The 19,229-nt window shown below is 48.4% G+C and overlaps 1 protein-coding gene across 2 annotated transcripts; it reads right to left on the reverse strand.

Moving 5' to 3' along the window:
- Positions 1-2,477: 2,477 nt before the first annotated feature.
- On the reverse strand, positions 2,478-10,618 carry ZNF792 (zinc finger protein 792). 2 transcript variants are annotated; one of them, XM_027044732.2, is made up of 4 exons: positions 10,185-10,618; positions 6,656-6,740; positions 6,053-6,175; positions 2,478-5,172 (listed from the first exon to the last, which is right to left on the reverse strand). In XM_027044732.2, the coding sequence occupies exons 1-4, from the start codon at positions 10,218-10,220 to the stop codon at positions 3,554-3,556; spliced, it is 1,863 nt and encodes a 620-aa protein (XP_026900533.1). In that variant the 5' UTR covers positions 10,221-10,618; the 3' UTR covers positions 2,478-3,553. The 2 variants fall into 2 exon arrangements, with proteins under 2 accessions (XP_026900533.1, XP_014927405.2); XM_015071919.3 differs by having other exon boundaries at positions 6,656-6,782.
- Positions 10,619-19,229: the final 8,611 nt, after the last annotated feature.

The raw sequence follows: 19,229 nt of genomic DNA on the forward strand, positions 1-19,229 counted from the left end.
GCTTAATAGATTTTAAAAGGTAGATATTATGCAAAGTATTTTGTCCAAACTCAATAGGACGAAGTTAGAAATTGATAAAAGGCAAACTAGAAAATTCACAAATTTGTGGAAATTAACCCATATTTAATCAATGGAACAAAGGAGAAATCACAAGGAATATTAGAAAATACTTGGAGATGAAAGAAAACAAAAACACAACACACCAAAATTCATGAAATGCAGCAAAAGCAGTATGAAGGAGGAAGCTTACATTAAAAAAAGAAAGATCTCAAATCAACAACTTTACAACTTAAAGAACTTGAAAAAGAACAAACTAAACCAAGAGCTAGACAAAAGAAATAATAAAGGTTAGAGATTAAAGAGAAGAGAAATACAATAAACCAGAAGAAGGTTCTTTAAAAAGATTAACAAAATTGACAAACCCTTAGTTAGAGTGACTAAAAAAGAGAGATGACTCAAATTACTAAAATCAGAAATAAAAGTGGGGACATTACTACCAATTCTACAGAAATAAAAAGGATTACAAGAGTACCAAGAACAAGTGTGCACACACACAAAAATGGAACCGAGATGAAATAGACTACTCCCTAAAAACACAAAACCTATTGAGACTGAATCATGAAGAGAATATCTCAATAAACGTGTAAGTAGTGAGTATAATGTATACGCAACTAAAAACCTCCCCACAACAAACAAACCTCTGGACCCAATGACTTTATTGGTGAATTTTACACATTAAAGAAGTAGCAGTGATCTTTGTTAAGAATATTGCAAAAACTTGGAGAGAACAATTCCTAACTTAGTTGTCCTGATGCCAAAGCCAGAAAATGATACTATAAGAAATGTACAGACCAGTATCCCTTATGAACACTGATGTAAATATCTTTAACAAAATACTAGCAAACAGAGTTTAGCAGCATACTGAAAGGATTATACACCATGTTGGAGTGGGGTTTATTCCTGGAATGCAAGGATAGTGCGACATATGAAAATCAATCAGTGTAATGCACCACGTTAACAGAACAAAGAATATATGACCCTCTCAATTGATACAAAAAAGAATTTGACAAAATCCAACACCCTTTCATGATAAAAACACGAAACCACTTCATATCTAGCAGGATAGATGCTACTCAAATATTTAAAAATGTTTTTTTTTTTCAGAAAAAACAGGTGTTGGTGAGGATGTAGAAAAATTAGAACCCGTGCATACGGTTGGTAGGAATGTAAAATGATAGAGCAACTGTGAAAAACAGTATGCAGGCTCTTCAAAAACTTAAACATATAATTACCATATGATCCAGTAATTCCACTAACAGGTATATATCCAAAAGAACAGAAAGAAAGGTCTCAAAGAGATATTTGTACACCCATGTTCATAGCTGCATGATTCACAATAGCCAAAAGGTGGAAGTAAACCAAATATCCATTGAAAGATTAATGAATAAGCAAAATATGACATAGAAATTCAACGGCATATTATTCAGCCTTAAAAAAAAAAAAAGGAAATTCTGACACATGCTATAAAACATGGATGAACCTTGAGGACATTATGCTAAGTGAAATAAACCAGTCACAAATAGACAAATACTGTATGACTTCACTCATACGAGGTATCTGGAGTAGTCAAATTCACAGAGACAGAAAGTAGAATGGAAGTTTCCAGGGGCTCAGCGGAGGGGGGACATTGGAGTTATTGTTTAACGGGTACAGGCTTTGTTTTACAAGATGAAAAGGGCTCGGGATGTGCATGGTGGTGATGGCTGCACAATATGAATGTTCTTAATACCCCTGAACTGTGCACTTAGAGATAGTTACCATGGCAAATTTTGTTAAGTGTATTTTACCAGATATTTTTTAATTAAAAAAATAAAGCATGAAAAATTATGATGGATTCACTCAATAGAACACTACTCGGTGGCAAAAGGAATGAACTATTCCTACACACAGCATGGATAATTCTCAAGAAAATTACGCCGTCAAGGAAAACAGACCAAATATAGGGTATAAGTACTTAATAACTCCAGTTGTATAAAATTCTAAGAAGGCCAACAAATCTATGGTGAAAAAAAGAAAAGGTAAATTTATGGTTTTCTGGGAAGGCAAGGAGGGCCGGTAAAAGGCACGAGGTAGCTTTGCGGGTGATGGATACGTTCGTTATCATGATGGTGTTGGTTCCCTGAGCGTAACACGTACTGAAAAACTTATGAAATTGTGCACATCAAATATGTACAACTGTTGCATGACAATCCTATCTCATTAAAGCATTTAAGGAAATTGTTGCACATTCATTTTAGGAAATTAGGTTTGGTAACCCTATGTTGACTCTATTCTCGCTCTCTCATGCCTTGGCGGCAAAAATGGCTGGCTATGTCACAAATGCTACATCCCTGGAATACAAGACCTACCTTCGCTCAGCCTCCATTTTCCTGCCAAGGCAGCAATGGCTGTGGCATGAATGGTGCAGAGAGCCTTAGTGGCCACAAAACCTTTAGAGTTTTGCTCTGCCAGTGGCCTAAGTCATAGGACAGAGGTCTGGAGGTCCTGAGAATTTCTGCAAAGCCTGAATCCTGCACAGTCACATTCAAGGAGACACCTGTGGATGCACTTTTAGAATAGGCACATTCCCTCTAGTTTGCTGCAGCCTCACCTACTCCGTTGTCACCCCAAGTGCTTCCATACAAATTATGCTCTCAACTGGGCCCAGTAAGGCTTAGTTAGGACACCAGTATACCAGATGCTAGACTTCAAGGCGTATGGCTCCTTGACAGGTGCCAGGTAAATGGTGCCTGCTTAACAGTGCTAGGGAAAGTGAGGCATCCCCTGGAAACATGGGGCCCTATTCATGCAGCTCCCAGATGCAGTGGAGGTTGTCACAACTGCCCCGTCCTCAGGGTAATCTCTGGTTCACAAAAATTCATGCCGTTCGGATCACATTAGTCCCACAGAGTCCTACAATCTTCCCCAGGAGGCCTTGTATAGCAACTCACAAAGGAGGCCAAATCTGGAGCGAGAGGTGTTCTCCACCATCCTGTGGCAACGTCCCCTCTGAGGCAATGTTTGGAGACCCTTTTAGTTTGGGAGACCTCAACTGTGTCCTCAACCCACTTCACAAGGATCAAAACATACTAAAGGTGGCTTTACAATAAGGCGATGTGAACTAGGTAGTTGCTGGGATAGGTAATGTGGAGTCTGGATAAATCCATCACGAGCATCACAGGAGATCAACCATCCTTGACGAAAGGGAAACCTTTTCTGCAAGCTGCCAGCAGAATCCAGCTCAGGTCTTCATGGTCAAAGATGGGTCGTGTCCACAGCTACACTGGTCACAGAGGGAGGGAATGACATCTTCCTTTGGCCTCAGGCTCCACAGGATTCCCTCTTGAAACAAGAAGAGGTCTGAACACAGGGACTGGCTGAGACACACTCTTGGAGACCTGCTGTCCTTGGGAATGCTGAAAGGGCTCCTACCACAAACACTCGCAGTGACAAAGGTCTGGTAAAGTCCGTGGCGAGAAAAATGCAACTTTGTTCCAGAAAGCTTTCAACATAACTAGCATTCATAGGGAATCTTCCCAGTGTGGACATTGGGACGAACAAGGTTCAACCTCTGGCTGATGGCCCCCTCATAAAGTCTGCCCTCAGAGCTTATCTCCAGTGCGCACGGTTGTGCTGGAGGAGGAAGCACATTCTCTGCACTCCTTTCTCTGATGTGAATTTTCTGATGCCGGACGAGGGTAGGCCTCTGGCTGAAGGCTTTTCCACATTCACTGCACTTATATGGCCTGTCTGGTTTGTGAACCTTCTGGTGCTGCCTCAGATTAGACCTTTGCCTGAAGGTTTTCCCACATTCGAGGCACTCATAAGGCCGCTCGCCGGTGTGAAGTCTCCGATGGTTATTGAGGCTGGAGCTCTGGTTAAAGAATTTCCCACATTCGGGGCACTGATAAGGCCGCTCGCCAGTGTGAAGTCTCCGATGGCTATTGAGGCTGGAGCTCTGGCTAAACAATTTCCCACATTCGATGCACTCATAAGGCCGTTCCCCAGTGTGGACTCTCTGATGCTTCATGAGGTCAGAGCTCCGGCTGAAGGCTTTCCCACATTCGCTGCACCCGTAAGGCCGTTCGCCAGTGTGGACTATCTGATGTTGGATAAGACTGGCGATGTGGCTGAAGAATTTCCCGCATTCGTTGCACTTGTAAGGTCTTTCTCCAGTGTGAACCCTCCAATGTTTGATGAGACTGGAGTTGCAGTTGAAAGATTTCCCACACTCGCTGCACTCGTGAGCGCTTCTGCCAGTATGAACCCTCTTATGATGAATGAGGTTCGAGCGCTGGCTGAAGAATTTCCCGCATTCGCTGCACTCATAAGGCTTCTCTCCAGTGTGAACTCTCTTATGTTGAATGAGGTTGGAGTTCCGGCTGAAGAACTTCCCACATTCGCTGCACACGTGCGGGCTTTCCCCGGTGTGAACTCTCTGATGTTTAACGAGACTGGAGTGTTGGCTGAAGAACTTCCCACATTCCCGGCACTCGTAAGGCTTTCCTCTGTTGTGGTCTCTCTGGTGTTGAAGGAGGCCGGAGGCATGGCTAAAGAATATCCCACATTTGTTGCACTCATAAGGCCTTTCTCCAGCGTGGGTTCTCTGGTGCTGAACGAGTGCGCGTTTGTCACTGAAAGTGTTCCCAGACTCGCTGCACTTGTTATGGCTTTGGACGGTGTGACGATCCCCGACACCAGTGTCCCAGGGTGGCTCCTCCACTCTGTGAGGGACCTGATGCGGCAGGAAGCCGGATCCGGCCTTCCCATCCGCAAAGTCCTTCCCACCCTCCCTGACTGTGAAAGGTTTCTTTGATGCATCATCTCTGCAGCTCTTCATGAGGGAGGCCCTGTCCTCATCCCTTCTGATAGGCTTGTCTACACCCTGCTGCATCTGATGCTGGTTATGGTACGCACTGGACTTGAACTCTCTCCCATATGCCTGGCACACATACGGCTTCTGCCTGGGATGTGCTGCCCGGTGTTCAGCCAGGGCCAAAATGTCTTTCAAGTGTAGGCCACACATGTCGCAGGAGTAGTCCTTCTGGCCAGACGGAGCTGCCTTGAGATTCCGGTCACGTGGCACTCCTTCCACAGACGCACTATGCTCACCCTCTGTTCCAGAGCAAAAATCTGAAAGCAGAGAAATGCTGGTGAAGTTAACAAGAACTCTGCTGGAAGGAAACGGCCCCGTGACAAACGCATGCCTGACCCAGGAATGAGTCCACAGGATTGCTGGCAAGATAAGAAACCTGAGGTCAGGGTGAGGAAGGTTCTGTTCGACAGTACTGTGTCTGGCAAGGTCACAAAACAGGGGGGTCTTACCAGGACGAAGGACACAATGATGGGGCACACGTATTGAGCCTAAAGGTGGGGTCTCCAACTCCTCTAAAGTTTTTTTTTAATGTTTATTTATTTTTGAGAGAGTGCAAGCAGGGGAGGGGCAGAGAGAGAGGGAGACACAGATTCCGAAGCAGGCTCCAGGCTCTGAGCTGTCAGCACGGAGCCCAATGTGGAGCTCGAACTCACAAACTGGGAGATCATGGCCTGAGCCAAAGTCGGATGCTCAACCGACTGAGTCACCCAGGCGCCCCTCCAACTCCTCCATAAAGGCTTTTCGGCAGGGCCTTGGCTGTTGGTGACACACGAGCCCTGTGCAGAAGGTGTGTCCAGGCCCAGGAAAATCTGACTGCAAGTAAGTAGCTGGTGTTTAAGGACTACTGAAGGGAATATACACATATCATGACACAAGGAGTGTAGGTCCATGCGGGAGACTGTCACAGAGGGAGCTGTGGCAAGAGTGAGATGGGAAGGCCAGACAGGTGGGGCCCAGCCAGGGGTCCCAAGTCAGCAGAAAATGACAGGGGGGCGATGCGTCAAGAATGGGAAACGAAAGGCCGAAGAGAGACGTGCCCGTTGGCTTTGGCACCCAAACAATGATGAACGCGAGAAAGACTGCAGTTATGATTTGCAGACAGCACTGACGTCACACGCTCTCCCATCCCCGACTCACCAGAGCCGGGCCCACTGTATGCCCCTCTTGCCATGGCGGAAGTCATGTCCACTCTGTCAGGCACCCATGGCTCTGCTCCCATCTCCAGCCGGGCAACTATGTGAGACCTGAAAGACGTAAGTCCTACGGGAAAGACGGGGCAGGTGAGTGGCCAGCACTTGGCCAGGTGAACCACCTGCTGACAGACCACAGGAACGAAAGTGAAATATTACAAAAAAGAACACACTGGGGAGGTATGGCCGGAAAATCCCAGTGGTCACAGCAGGGCCTAGAATTCCTAGCAGTCGGGCCTTAGGAAACGTCAGCCGAAGGAAATGGTCACCCAGGTGGACACTGACCAAGCTGGCCGGGATCCACTGGGCTGCCTACAAGATTCCTCATTCCAGCCCCTTCCCCACAAGGTTTTGGGGCAGCAGGTATTGGGGCTGCTCAGGGAGTGGGGGGGGGGGGGGAGGAGAACCCTGCACACAGCTTAGCCCTGAAAATTGCAGCACGTATCCCGGGAGAGTGGGGAAGGAAGCATTGCCCATGGTTTGGCCACGGGAAGGAAAAGGGGACAGGCGGAAATGAGCCTGGGACACCGGGTGGGTGCGAAGGCCTTACCCAACGAGGCTATAAGTGCAAAGTTCTCCAGCATCACGTCGCAGTACAGGAGTCTCTGAGCCTCATCAAGGAGCCCCCACTCCTCCTGGGAGAAGTAAATGGTCACGTCCTCAAAGGTCACACAGCCCTGCCGTGATGGGGACAGTCCATTCCATGATCAGCTTCTCTCCTCAGGACTCCCTGTCTGTCCCCTGCTCCCCCACCTCCCCAACTCAGAGGAGATCCCAGGCCCTGGTTCCACGGATGTCAGCTCTTTTCTCATGCCTCACCTGACCCGCGTCAGTCCCCCCACAGGCAGATGAGCAGCGAGACACCAGCTAAGCTCTGGGCCTGAAGTGCAGGGCCCCACCCTCTTCTGTGGGCCCCCTCCCATGCCACCAACTTCAGGCTTTCCACATACAAACATGGACTCAGTCTTCTCCCTTAATCCCCAGTACCAGGCCCCTGGGGCCAACGGCTCACACTCACTCCTTTTTTTTTTTTTTTAATTTTTTTTAATGTCCATTTATTTTTGAGAGAGAGGGAGAGAGGGAGAGAGAGGGAGAGAGAGGGAGAGGGAGAGGGAGAGAGGGAGAGGGGAGAGGGGGAGAGGGGGAGAGGGGGAGAGGGGGAGAGGGGGGGAGGGGGGGAGGGGGGAGGGGAGGGAGGGAGGGAGAGGGAGGGAGAGGGAGGGAGAGGGAGGGAGAGGGAGGGAGAGGGAGGGAGAGGGAGGGAGAGGGGAGGGAGAGGGAGGGAGAGGGAGGGAGAGGGAGGGAGAGGGAGGGAGAGAGAGGGAGAGAGACGGTGTGAGCGGGAAAGGGGGAGAGAGAGAGGGACACAGAATCCAGAATCCAAAGCAGGCTCCAGGCTCTGAGCTGTCAGCACAGAGCCTGACGTGGGGCTTGAACCCACAAACTGTGAGATCATGACCTGAGCCGAAGTCAGACGCTTAACTGACTGAGCCACCCAGGTGCCCCTCACACTCCTATACACATAACACGTCCTGGACTGCACCTTGTATCCCTATTGTCACTGTACCCTCCCCCATCCAAGCCCACATCATAGCCACCTCCAAGGACCCTCACATGTCACTCTGCACATGGCATCCAGAAATTCTTAGCAAATACAACCCAGACCCTTGGGTGGCTCCCACTGCCAAGGGCAACACAGACCAAAAGGTCTCCCCGCCCGGCCCTTTTCTGGCTTCAATCTAAGCCATGCAGAACCACACAGACATCAGATACCCTTGGGCCTCCTCCACTTCGGTGTGGCACATCCTGTCCCTTCATCAGTCACACTCTGTGACTCTGGTTCTCACCCACTCAGGGTCTAGTGGCTCTCCCAGCTGACCCCACTTGCCCCTGAGCTAATTCCCCAGCCCAACTGAAAACCTCGAGGCCCCATCAAGGGTCACTACAAAGGCCTGCTGGGAACGCAAAGGGGTGAATAAGCACAGCCCAGGGCTCAGTGTAACAACAGCTCCATTACTACAGAGCCTCCCCATCCCACCCAAATCCACACCACCTGCCAGACTCCTCCCTCCTTACACAGCCCACCAGCTGTCCCCCACCACCAGGAGCGCTACTCTTCATGTTTGTCTTTTTAAAAAAATATTTATTTTGGGGAGAGCGCAAGTGGGGGAGGGGCAGAGAGAGGGGGACAGAGGATCCCAAGCAGGCTCTGTGCCGACAGGCTGACAGAAGCAAACCCCTGTGGGGCTTGAACTCACGAATCACAAGAGCATGACCTGAGCTGAAGTTGGATGCTCAACTGACTGAGCCACCCAGGTGCCCCCATGTCTGTCTTTATAATGCCAAACAAGCCAATCATAGTCCCCTGTTCTCAGTTCTCAGGCCCCACCTTCCTCTTTCCCTCTAGTGTCACTGCCACCCTGACCTGAAAGTTCACCCTCCTGAACTGGACACACAACCACACCCTCGCCTACATACCAGATGCCACATTTTAGATATTTTAACTGTGGAAATAAACAAAGAGCAACCAAATAAGAAAAGCAAAGGTATTTAACCAATCTTTTTTTTAATGTTTATTTATTTTTGAGACAGAGAGAGACAGAGCATGAACGGGGGAGGGGCAGAGAGAGAGGAAGACACAGAATCGGAAACAGGCTCCAGGCTCTGAGCCATCAGCCCAGAGCCCGACGCGGGGCTCGAACTCACGGACCGCGAGATCGTGACCTGAGCTGAAGTTGGACGTTTAACCGACTGCGCCACCCAGGCGCCCCAAGCAAGGGTATTTATACCGAGCTTGCTATAGCAAGGGAGAGCGCTACCATCACTTATGTTTGGCCACCTCCAAGGCAGGCAGAGGCGTGGGAAAGCTTTATAGAGGAAACGGGAAGGCTTCAGATGTGCCCTGACTGGGGGCTGTGGGCACAGGGAAGCGGCAGGCAGGCTAACTAGAAATGGGGCGTCCTATGTGATGGGTTAGGGGTGCATATTTGGCTTTCTCTCCTTGGTCCCAAGGTGGAAGCGGGAACAAAAATTACAGAAGCTGTCAGTTATTAATCAAGCCCTGGTCATTTGGGGGCAGTTGTTACAGAAGCTATTGTTCCTGGATTGTCACTAGAGATAGCAATCTGGCTTCCTGAACTCTAATTTAAGCAGGCTGCTTCCTGGGTTGTTTATTGTAGATAAAGAGGTTGGTTTCCTGGGCAGGTCCCTGCAGGTTGTGGGTCAGAATTCTATTTTTATGGATGGTCTAGCCTTTGTCCTCTTGTGTATTCGGTCTCTCATAACCTTAACTATACCTCACCAAAACACCAAAATTGGTGTCTACCTGCCCACTCAACTCCATTCAGGCGTCTCTAGAACATCAGAGCTCAAAAGGGCCAAAGCCTCACTTCTACTTTTATATTGAATATTCCTTCTACACTCAACCTCCCCATCTCAGTTGATGGCAATCCATCCTTCCAGCTGCTGAAGCCAAAAACCACCCCTTTTCCTTCTCACCTTCCACATCAGAAAATCTGGTCAGCCTGACTTAAAAGGCGGATCTAGAAGCCAATCATTTCTACCTCCAGCCACCTGCACTACTCATCCGAACTACTGCAATAGCGGACTCCTTGGTCTTCCTGCCTCCACCCTTACCCCAAGTCAATTTTCCACTCTGCATCCACAGGGAGCCTGTCAAGACCCGAGTCAGGTGTTTCCTCTTTTACTCTAACCCATCTATGGCTCCCAACACAGTCAGAATAGACATCAAGCTCCTCAGCCCGCCATTCCGGGGCTCACTGTCTCCCAGCTGCTCTCCGGAACACTCAGGTCAATCTCACCTCCAGGCATTTGTGCACGCCGATTCCCGTGCCTAGGAAACCCTTCCTCGCGTCCTAAGATTTCGGAAATGGGAAGCGCTCTGTATAATCGCCGGCCTGGATTCAGCACCCCGGACCGGGCGTGGCTCCCCTCCAGCGCTCCCAGACTGAAAACCCGGAGAGAGGTGGGAGACGACAGAAGACAGACAAGGCCCACCTCCGCGGTCCAGGTGCGGGGCACGCGAACGTAGGGGTCGCGGCATACACCTGGGCACTCACCTGCGCCGGGTCCCTGAGCGCCGCAGCCGCCGCCATCGGGACCCGGTCTCGCAGAGCAGCCGCCAGAGACGAGTGGGCCCCCAGTGCCCCCCTCCCTCGCCTGGCCCCAGGTGCGGCGGGCCCTCGGGCTCCCGGCTAGTGCAGGCGCGCGGGACGCGGGGCACAGCCGGACCGGGCGGACCCGCGTCTCTGGGGCGCGGCACGGAGCAGGGTCCCGGCCCCCGGCTCCGGAAAAGCCACGAGTGACGCCGGCGCGCACACCCGGCCCGAGCTAGGACAGGCTGGCCTGGAACGCAGGAAGTTCCGGCCCGAAGCGGCGCCGAGCTCAAGGGCTGTCATTGGCCCGGCGCCAGGCGCGGACTCCTGGTTCAGCCTCCAAGGACCTGCGTTTCTCGTCCCGCCCACTCTCGGCCCCGCCGGAGGGCTGAGCGAGGGGGCGGCCCCGGGGCGGTGCTGGGGGCGGTGCGAGGAGGTGGAGCTGGGGCGGTGAGAAGGGGCGGAGCTGGGGCGGTGTTGGGGGCGGTGCGAGGAGGCAGAGCTGGGGCGGTGCTGGGGGCGGTGCGAGGAGGTGGATCTGGGGCGGTGCGAGGAGGCGGATCTGGGGCGGTGCTGGGGGCGGTGCGAGGAGGCAGTGCTGGGGCGGTGCTGGGGGCGGTGCGAGGAGGCGGATCCGGGGCGGTGCTGGGGGCGGTGCGAGGAGGCAGCGCTGGGGCGGTGCTGGGGGCGGTGCGAGGAGGTGGAGCTGGGGTGGTGCTGGGGGCGGTGCGGGGGGCGGAGCTGGGGCGGTGCTGGGGGCGATGAGAGGTGGTGGCACTGGGGAGAGCGCGCGGGTGGGTGATGCTAGGGGGCGGTGTTGAAGGCGGAGCGAGGAGGGAGTGCTGGGCAGTGGTTCTGCGGACGGTGCGGGGGCCGCTGCTTGGGAGGGGCGAGGCGGCGGTGCTCGGGGTGTGGTGAGAGGGGGCGGCAGTTGGGGAGAGGGCGACATTGTGGGCGGCGAAGCGAGGGGTGGAGTGCTGGGGGGGATTCTGGGGGCGGTGCTTGGGAGTGGCGCGGGGGGCAGTGCGAGGGGGTGGTGCTTAGGGGCGGTGCGGGGTGGTGGTATGGAACTGGAGGGCGGAGCGCAGGGGCGGTGCTGGGGTGGCACTTGGGGAGTCGGGGTGGGGGGTAGTGCGAGGGGGTGACTCTGGGTGGGGGTTATCGGTGCGAGGGGGCGGTGCCGGGTGGATGGGGGGGGGGATGTTGGCACGCGCTCCGTTACCTGCTTCTCGCTGGTTCCTGCTGGTTCTCTGACAGCGGAGCGCGAGCTTTTCCTCTTAACGGGGCTGTCTCCAGACTTCTCTTTCTGGAACCAAGTCCCAGTCGCCCTCAGGTGTGTATCACGGGATACCCATTTCTGCGTGCGGGGACAGAGGCTGGTCCTGCAATTCTCAGACCTTTTGGGGGGGCCCAGGTTCACACTGACAATTGAAGGTAACACCTGATCTGCGGGGTCTGTGTACTAACATGGAATGTAGCTCTAATTCAGTGCTTCTCAGCATCATCTGGGAATTTGCATTAGCATCATCTGGGAATTTGTTAAAAATCCTCGTTTGGGGGGCAACAGCCCAAACCTAGGTACTCGGAAATTTTGCTGGTGGGGCCCAGCGTTCTGCATGTGAACAAGCCTTCCAGGGGACTCCAATTTGAGAAAAAGGAGTCTTGGTAAGTTAACAGGGCCCAGGGTGTGCTTACTGCTGGATACTTAAGAGTCGTTATGGGGGTGCGTGGATGGTTGAGTCGGTTAAGCGTTTGACTCCTGGTTTTGGCTCAGATCATGTCTCCCTCTCTCTGCCCTTTTCCCAGTCGCTCTCTCTCTCTCAAAATAATAATGTTTTTAAAAAGATTCATCATCATCATTGTTATCACAAGTCACAAACCCTGCTGTGAGAGGGCAAATCAGAGACCGTTCTCTGCACGGTAACTTATTTGTCAAAATAATGAGTCTCATTCAGCAAGTAGCAGCAGAGGTAATGATGATAATGCTTACATGAGCGCACACTTTTTACCATTTGGTTATTTTTTTGTGTTCTTTGAAATACATCATGCAGGAGTGTTTCATCAACTACAGGCAGGCCTACTGCACAAGGGACAGATTCTTACAGGCCACATGACTCAACATTTGAGAACAGCAGGGTTAGATGCCCTCAGGCCTAAGTGGGCAATGGAACTCACATGGTTTCACGTTTGTTACATAAGATGAGATACCATTACTCATCTCTGGTTCTCAGGCATTAAAGAAAAAGTTATTCAAGACACTTGTTGAGAATGATAAGGCAGACTGTCTTCACCGGCCCTATCGTGTTAAGTATAGGGACCACTGCAGTAGGAGTTTGTAGTAAGAAAGAGTTTGAGAACAAGAGTTTCCTTGTTCTCCAGAGAGAACAAGGAAAAGTAGGAATTTATAGGCGCAGGTGGGAGGGAGGGGATGGGAAATTACTAAGAGGATACATCAGGGGATAAGAGGGGTTCCAACTGAACCGACTTAACAAGATTCTTGCTGAAGGCAGGTCAGGATGATCAGACCTGGGGGGTGTTGGGGAATGAGGGCCTGGATCAGATATCACCCGTGATCCGATATGGAGGGTAGTTCTGGTCAAACTGACTTTAGGGTTCTTGCTACAGTTAGACAACGCAGAGAGAAACATGGAAGTCTGAAAGCCAGGGCCTAGTTGAGAAGAGAATTCAGAAGTGTCTAAGTAGAGGTTGGTCAAAGAGAATATCACTGTCACAGGAACCAAAACTTGCCCCTCTCCTGACTACCCTGTCGTATTCAGAGCAGCCAGATCCAGGTACAAATATATGATCGCAAGACATCCCAGCTTGATGTCCGTTGGCTGGAGGCCCTTGTCCTCATCAAGACAGAATCAGCCCACCACCGCCTGGGCCTGTAGCCCACCAGGGAGCACTAAATCCTGGAGAGGTGAAAACGGAGGTCCAAGTAGGCCATACCAGGAAGGGGCACAAAATGAAGACATAATGAAGACGCAATTTCACGGTTACATCTGTCCATTTTTCATTGCCCCAAACTAATTTGCAACGGTCCAAATTAAATGTCAGGGAAGCTGGGTGTACAGAAAGAGAAAAAGAGATCGGTGAGCAAATATAACTGGCTTCAAAAACAATCCATCAGTTTGGTAACCAAATACTCATTTTGTATTTCTCCTACGCATGAACACTTGCTGCCCCTCCCAACCCAAAACCCCATCCCATCACCACCTCAATCTCAATCTTAGTACTTACACTCCGAACCTAACCTCATACCAGGAGACTACAGCAAAATAGGTTACTTATCACTTCTCGCTCCCTCTGGATAGCTGTGGTTCAGGGACACGGTGAAAGGATCTTTTCAAACTGCTGAAGAAATTACCAGCAACCTAGATTTCTATACATAGCAAAAGTGCCTCTCAAGAAAAAAGATATCTTAAAAAAGATTACTTCAAGCCAAAAAAGAAAAGGTTAATGGGAAATTAACCCACATAAAACTCAATGCTAATCATTATAATTAAGAACAAGGAGAGGTGATTCCAGGTGAAATCTTCAGGGTGAAAGGAATGAGGATCTGAGAGAGGGGTGTGTTTGTGGGCTCATGCAACTGTTCATTCTCTGTGTAAAACAGAAATACTATCTCCTGTGGGGTTAGACTGATGGCATTGCCATGCATACCATAAAAATCATAGTAATCGAAATGGGACAAAGTGATGGATATTCCGAGTTCCCTATATTGTCTGGAAGGAAGGTAAAGGTATTTATAACTCTGCGCTAATGGATTAAAATAAGTATTTGTAATTTTTTGCTTAAATAAGTAAAATCAAAGAAAATACTTTCCAAAGTAGAAAAATTGGGGGGTTGTAAATGAGTAGACAGTACTTTTTTTTATTTTTTTTAACGTTTATTTATTTTTGAGACAGAGAGAGAGCATGAACGGGGGAGGGTCAGGGAGAGAGGGAGACACAGAATCTGAAACAGGCTCCAGGCTCTGAGCCATCAGCACAGAGCCCGACGCGGGGCTTGAACTCACGAACCGCGAGATCGTGACCTGAGCCGAAGTCGGACGCTTAACTGACTGAGCCACCCAAACGCCCCTAGACAGTACTTTTAAAGTAGTGGGTAAAGAAGAAGGGAGGCAAAGAAAAGCAGAGAACCCAAATGCATCAACTTTTACACTAAGTTGCTATCGAATAAATATTCAGATTAGCAATCAGAGATTTTTTCTTTTTCTTTTTTTTTTCCTTAACGTTTTTTTATCATTGAGAGACAGAGAGCGACAAAGCATGAGCATGGGAGGGGCAGAGAGAGGAGGAGACCTAGAATCCGAAGCAGGCTCCAGGCTCTGAGCTGTCAGCACAGAGCCCAATGCGGGGCTCGAACCCACAAACCGCGAGATCATAACCCGAGCCAAAGTTGGACGCTCAACTGACTGAGCCACCCAGGTGTCCCAGCAGTCAGAGATTTTTAATGGCTCAATATGTCCCTGAAGGATTCGTCTTAATTATTTTTTTTATTTGAGTGTAGCTGACACACACTAGTTTCAGGTGTGTAGTGTAGTGATTATACAAGTTTATGCATTGTGCTCACCACAAGGAAGCTACCATCTGTCCCCATACAATGTGACCACAATATCGACTGTACTTCCCATGCTACAACCCTCATTCCTGTGACCTAATCATTCTATAACTGGAAACCTTTTATCTCCCACTCTCCTTTACTCATTTTGCCCATCTCCCTTCCCTATGGCAACCGTTGGTTTGTTCTCTGTATTTATAGATCTGATTCTGCTTTTTGTTTATCCATTTGGGATTTTTTTTTTTTTTTAGATTCCACGTATGGATGAAATCGTATGGTATTTGTCTTTCTCAATGTGGCTCCTTTCACTTGGCTTAGTACCTTCTAGGTCCATTTGTGTTGTCACAAATGGCACACACTCATCCTTTTTTATGGCTGCATAATATTCCGTCCACATCTTCCTTATCCATTCATCTATCGGTGGACTTCTAGGTTGCTTCCATATGTTGGCTATTGTATATAATGCTGCAATAAACATAGGGGTGCATATATCTTTTTCAAATTAGTGTTTTCTTTTCCTTTGGGTAAATACCCAGTTAGTGGAATTATTGCATCATACGGTATTTCTGTTTTTTTGAGGAGCCCGCATACTGTTTCCACAGTGGCCATGTCAATTTCCATGCCTACCAACAGTGCACAAGTGTTCCTTGTTCTCCACGTCCTTGCCAACACTTTGTTATTTCCTGTCTTTTTAAATTTAATTTAATTTAATTTTTAATTTTTTTTTTACATTTTATTTATTTTTAAGAGAGAGAGAGAGAGACAGAGCAAAAATGGGGGAGGGGCAGAGAGAGAGGGAGACACAGAATCCGAAGCAGGCTCCAGGCTCTGAGCTGTCAGCACAGAGCCCGAGGCAGGGCTCGAACCCATGAACCGTGACATCATGACCTGAGCCCAAGTCAGTTGCTTAACTGACTGAGCCACCCAGGTGCCCCTGTCTTTTTTTTATTTTAGACTATCAAACAGGCATAAGGTAAAGGATTAAATTTTAAAAATTAATAGTATATTTAGAGCAGTTTTAGGTACAGCAAAATTGAACAGAATGTATAGTGTTCCCATATACCTCTTCCCGCACATGTGCACTTAGGTTCTCCTTCCTCAACATCTGCAGTGTTGTGCATTTGTTACAATCTATGAGCTAACATTGACACATCGTTATCAAGCAAAATTAACCTTCAGTTTACATTTGAGTTCACTGTGTTGTACTTTTGAGACAGGGAAACTGAAAGGACCCTGTTAAAAAACTCCTTTTCCTGCTTCTATTCTTGTGAGGACCACCCCCCCACCCCCAGCTTATGTATGCCTATTGTATGTCCTCCTTGTAGATGGCAAGGAGTTAATGATTTCTTTGGAGTCTTCTAGCAAATAGCTAACATCTAAAGGGGTGACCAGGTGGGGTTTCATGTAGGTTTCCAAGACAACTGACTCCAGACACCGAGACCAGGGCATAAGTGACTTATGGAGGACACCCAGGTACTCGTCCTTATCCGACTAGGTCCTCGATGCCCAAGAGGGCATGCATACCAGACCACACTCTTCAGTAAAAACTTCAGACCCCAAACAAACAGGAGAGTCATTATTCTTTTCCTTTCTGAGTCTCTTCCAGATGCTCTGTCTGTATCTGTTCTCACTACATCTTCAATAAACTCTGCTCTTACTTCCTGCTGGTTTGCATTTGATTTCCATCCTGCTCAGTGCCAAACACCCTCTTGGCTGGACCTATGGGACCCCCCTCTGGGTCATCGCACCTGCCCTGCCTGTGTCACTTTCTCTGGGCTTTAACAAACATATGATGTCATGCGTCCACCATTATAGTTTCATACAAAATACTTTCACGGCCCTAAAAAAAAAAATCCCGTGTTGCATCTATTCATCCATCCATCTCTCTCGGCCCCCACGAGCTCCTGGTAACCACTGAACTTTTTATTGCCTCCATAATTTTGCCTTTTCCAGAATGTCATATAGTTGGAATCATATGTAGTCTTTTCAGATTGGCTTATTTCACTTAGGAATATACATTCAAGTTCCCTCTAAGTCTTTCAATAGCTTGATAGCTCGTTTCTTTATAGCACTGCATAATATTCCACCGTCTGGACGTACCACAGTTTATGCGTTCACCTACTGGAGGACATCTTGATGACTTGCAGTTTCCGGCAATTATGAATAAAGCTGCTATAAAAATCCATGTTCAAGTTTTTGTGTGGACACGAGTTTTCACTTCTTTCAAGGAAATACCGAGGAATGCATTTGCTGGCTTGTAGGCTAAGAGTCAGTTTCGTTTCGGAAGAAATTGCCAAATTGTCTTACGAAGCAAACGGACCGTTTTGCATTCCCATTGGCCAGGAATGAGAGTTTCTGTTGCTGCACAAATTCATCAACATTCAGTGTTGTCAGTGTTTTGGATTTTGGCAATTCTAATAGGTGTGTAGTGGTATGTCATTGTTGTGTTAATTTGCGTTTCCCTAATATCTCGTGTGCATCTTCATATTCTTGTTTGCCCTCTGGATATCTTCTTTGGTGAGGTATCTGTTCCATCTTTTGCCCATTTTTTATTGGGTTTGGGTTGTTTACTTTCTCTGTTAATAGTCCTTTGTTTTAGCTCACAGTCCTTTATCAGATACACCTTTATAAAATTTTTTTTTTTACATTTATTTATTTTTGAGAAACAGAGTGAGACAAAGCGTGAATGGGGGGAGGGGCAGAGAGAGTAGGAGACACAGAATCTGAAGCAGGCTCCAGGCTCTGAGCAAGCAGTCAGCACAGAGCCTGATGCAGGGCTCGAACCCACGAACTGTGAGATCATGACCTGAGCCGAAGTCAGACACTCAACCGACTGAGCCACCCAGGCACCCCTATCAGATACACCTTTTGCAAAAAAGTTCCTCCCAATCTGAAGCCTGTCTTCTTATTCTATTGACGATGTCTTTCACAGAGCAGAAGTTTTTAATCTTAATGAAGTCCAGTAATCAGTTTTTTTCTTTCACAGATTGTTTTTCGGTGATGTATATAAAAAGCACAGCCAGGGGCGCCTGGGTGGTCCAGTCGGTTAAGCATCCAACTTCGGATATATTGTATATATATTCATTTCTGAGCTCTCCAAGACCACCATGCAATTCTTCAAGTCTCAGCAGACACTGACTGGGTGTCCTCCAAATTGGACTCCATTCTGACCCTCTTTACCTGGAGTTAGCATCATATCTGATGCGGTTTTAGAGTGGTGGTGGGGGTCCAGAACTGATGGCCAGGAAAGAATTCTTGAGATGTCTTTGGTGCAAAAAGGTGATTTTATTAAAGCATGGGGACAGGACCCGTGGGCAGAAAGAGCTGCACTGGGGTTGTGAAGAGTGACTGGTTATATACTATGGAGTGAGGGAGGTAAAGGCAAAGGGAGGCTTCCAGAAGGACTTTATATGCTAAAGAAGACTCAGAAGATACCAGAGGTCTTGCTATTGTCAAGCTAAGGTTGTTTTCCCTCTAGTAAGGCATTAACTTTAAGACAAGACAGTTGGGAGTTTATTGGAGGAATGTTTTACTCTGCCTATCTCAAATATTTGTCAGTGGGCTGCAGGTTACAAAGAAATTTAATTGTATTATATTTTTGTCTTGCCTTTGTTCCCTACATTGCCATGCAGGGAAAGGTGATGTTAGGGTTCCAGGAAATTGAGTCTATGGGTTTCTGGAGGTTAGGCTATTGATAAGATTGCTTTTTTCTTGTAATTTACTAAGACGTTTGTAAACTTATGTCCTGCAGGACTGTGATCTCTATCAGTTAGCCCTTTGTTTTCTCCTTCTCTTAGCTTTAAGGCAGCCAGGAGCGCTTGAGGATTGTCACTTGTATCCCACCAGAGGCCGGAGGCTGGAGGCTGTTTACGGGGTCTCAGCTTGCCTCATGCTCCCTCATCAATATCCTAAAGGTTAAAGGTTCAGTCTCACAAGACTGTCCCCACTTCAGATGCCAATTCCAAGTCCAGATTGTTACCTGTGCCACTGACTGATTGACTATAAATCAGAGGTTCCCACAACCTCCTCCTTGGATTTGATCATTTGTTAGAATGGCTCACAAAGCTCAGGGAAACATTGACTTACACTTACCAGTGAGTACTTATTATAAAGTATATAAGTAAGTACTTATTATAAAGGATATTATAAAGGATACTGATGAACGGCCAGATGAAGAGGTATGTAGGGCCAGGTTTGGTAGAGTCCCACGTGCAGGAGTTTCTGTCCCCATGAAACTGGGGTGCACTACCCTCTGGACATGTGGATGAGTTCACCAACCTGGAAGCTCATCAAATCTTGTTGTTCAAGAGTTTTTATAGAATTTAATCTGTGATACTCCCTCTCCCCCCTTTCTTCCCAGAGATCAATGGCTGGAGCTGAAAGTTTCGACCTTAAATCACTTGATCTGTCTGGTGATCAGTTCCAACCCGAGGTTGTCTAGGG

This window comes from Acinonyx jubatus, chromosome E2, assembly GCF_027475565.1.
Source record: "Acinonyx jubatus isolate Ajub_Pintada_27869175 chromosome E2, VMU_Ajub_asm_v1.0, whole genome shotgun sequence".
In the NCBI taxonomy this organism is placed as follows: Eukaryota; Metazoa; Chordata; class Mammalia; order Carnivora; family Felidae; genus Acinonyx; species Acinonyx jubatus.

Excerpts from the sequence above, each read along its gene's own strand:
- ZNF792 (XM_015071919.3), bottom strand. The coding sequence starts at position 10,220 with ATGGCGGCGGCTGCGGCGCTCAGGGACCCGGCGCAG. Across the intron at positions 6,176-6,655 it reads TGCACTTATAGCCTCGTTGG|GACTTACGTCTTTCAGGTCT; the intron begins GTAAGGCCTTCG and ends TCTTTCCCGTAG. Across the intron at positions 5,173-6,052 it reads ATACAGTGGGCCCGGCTCTG|ATTTTTGCTCTGGAACAGAG; the intron begins GTGAGTCGGGGA and ends CTCTGCTTTCAG.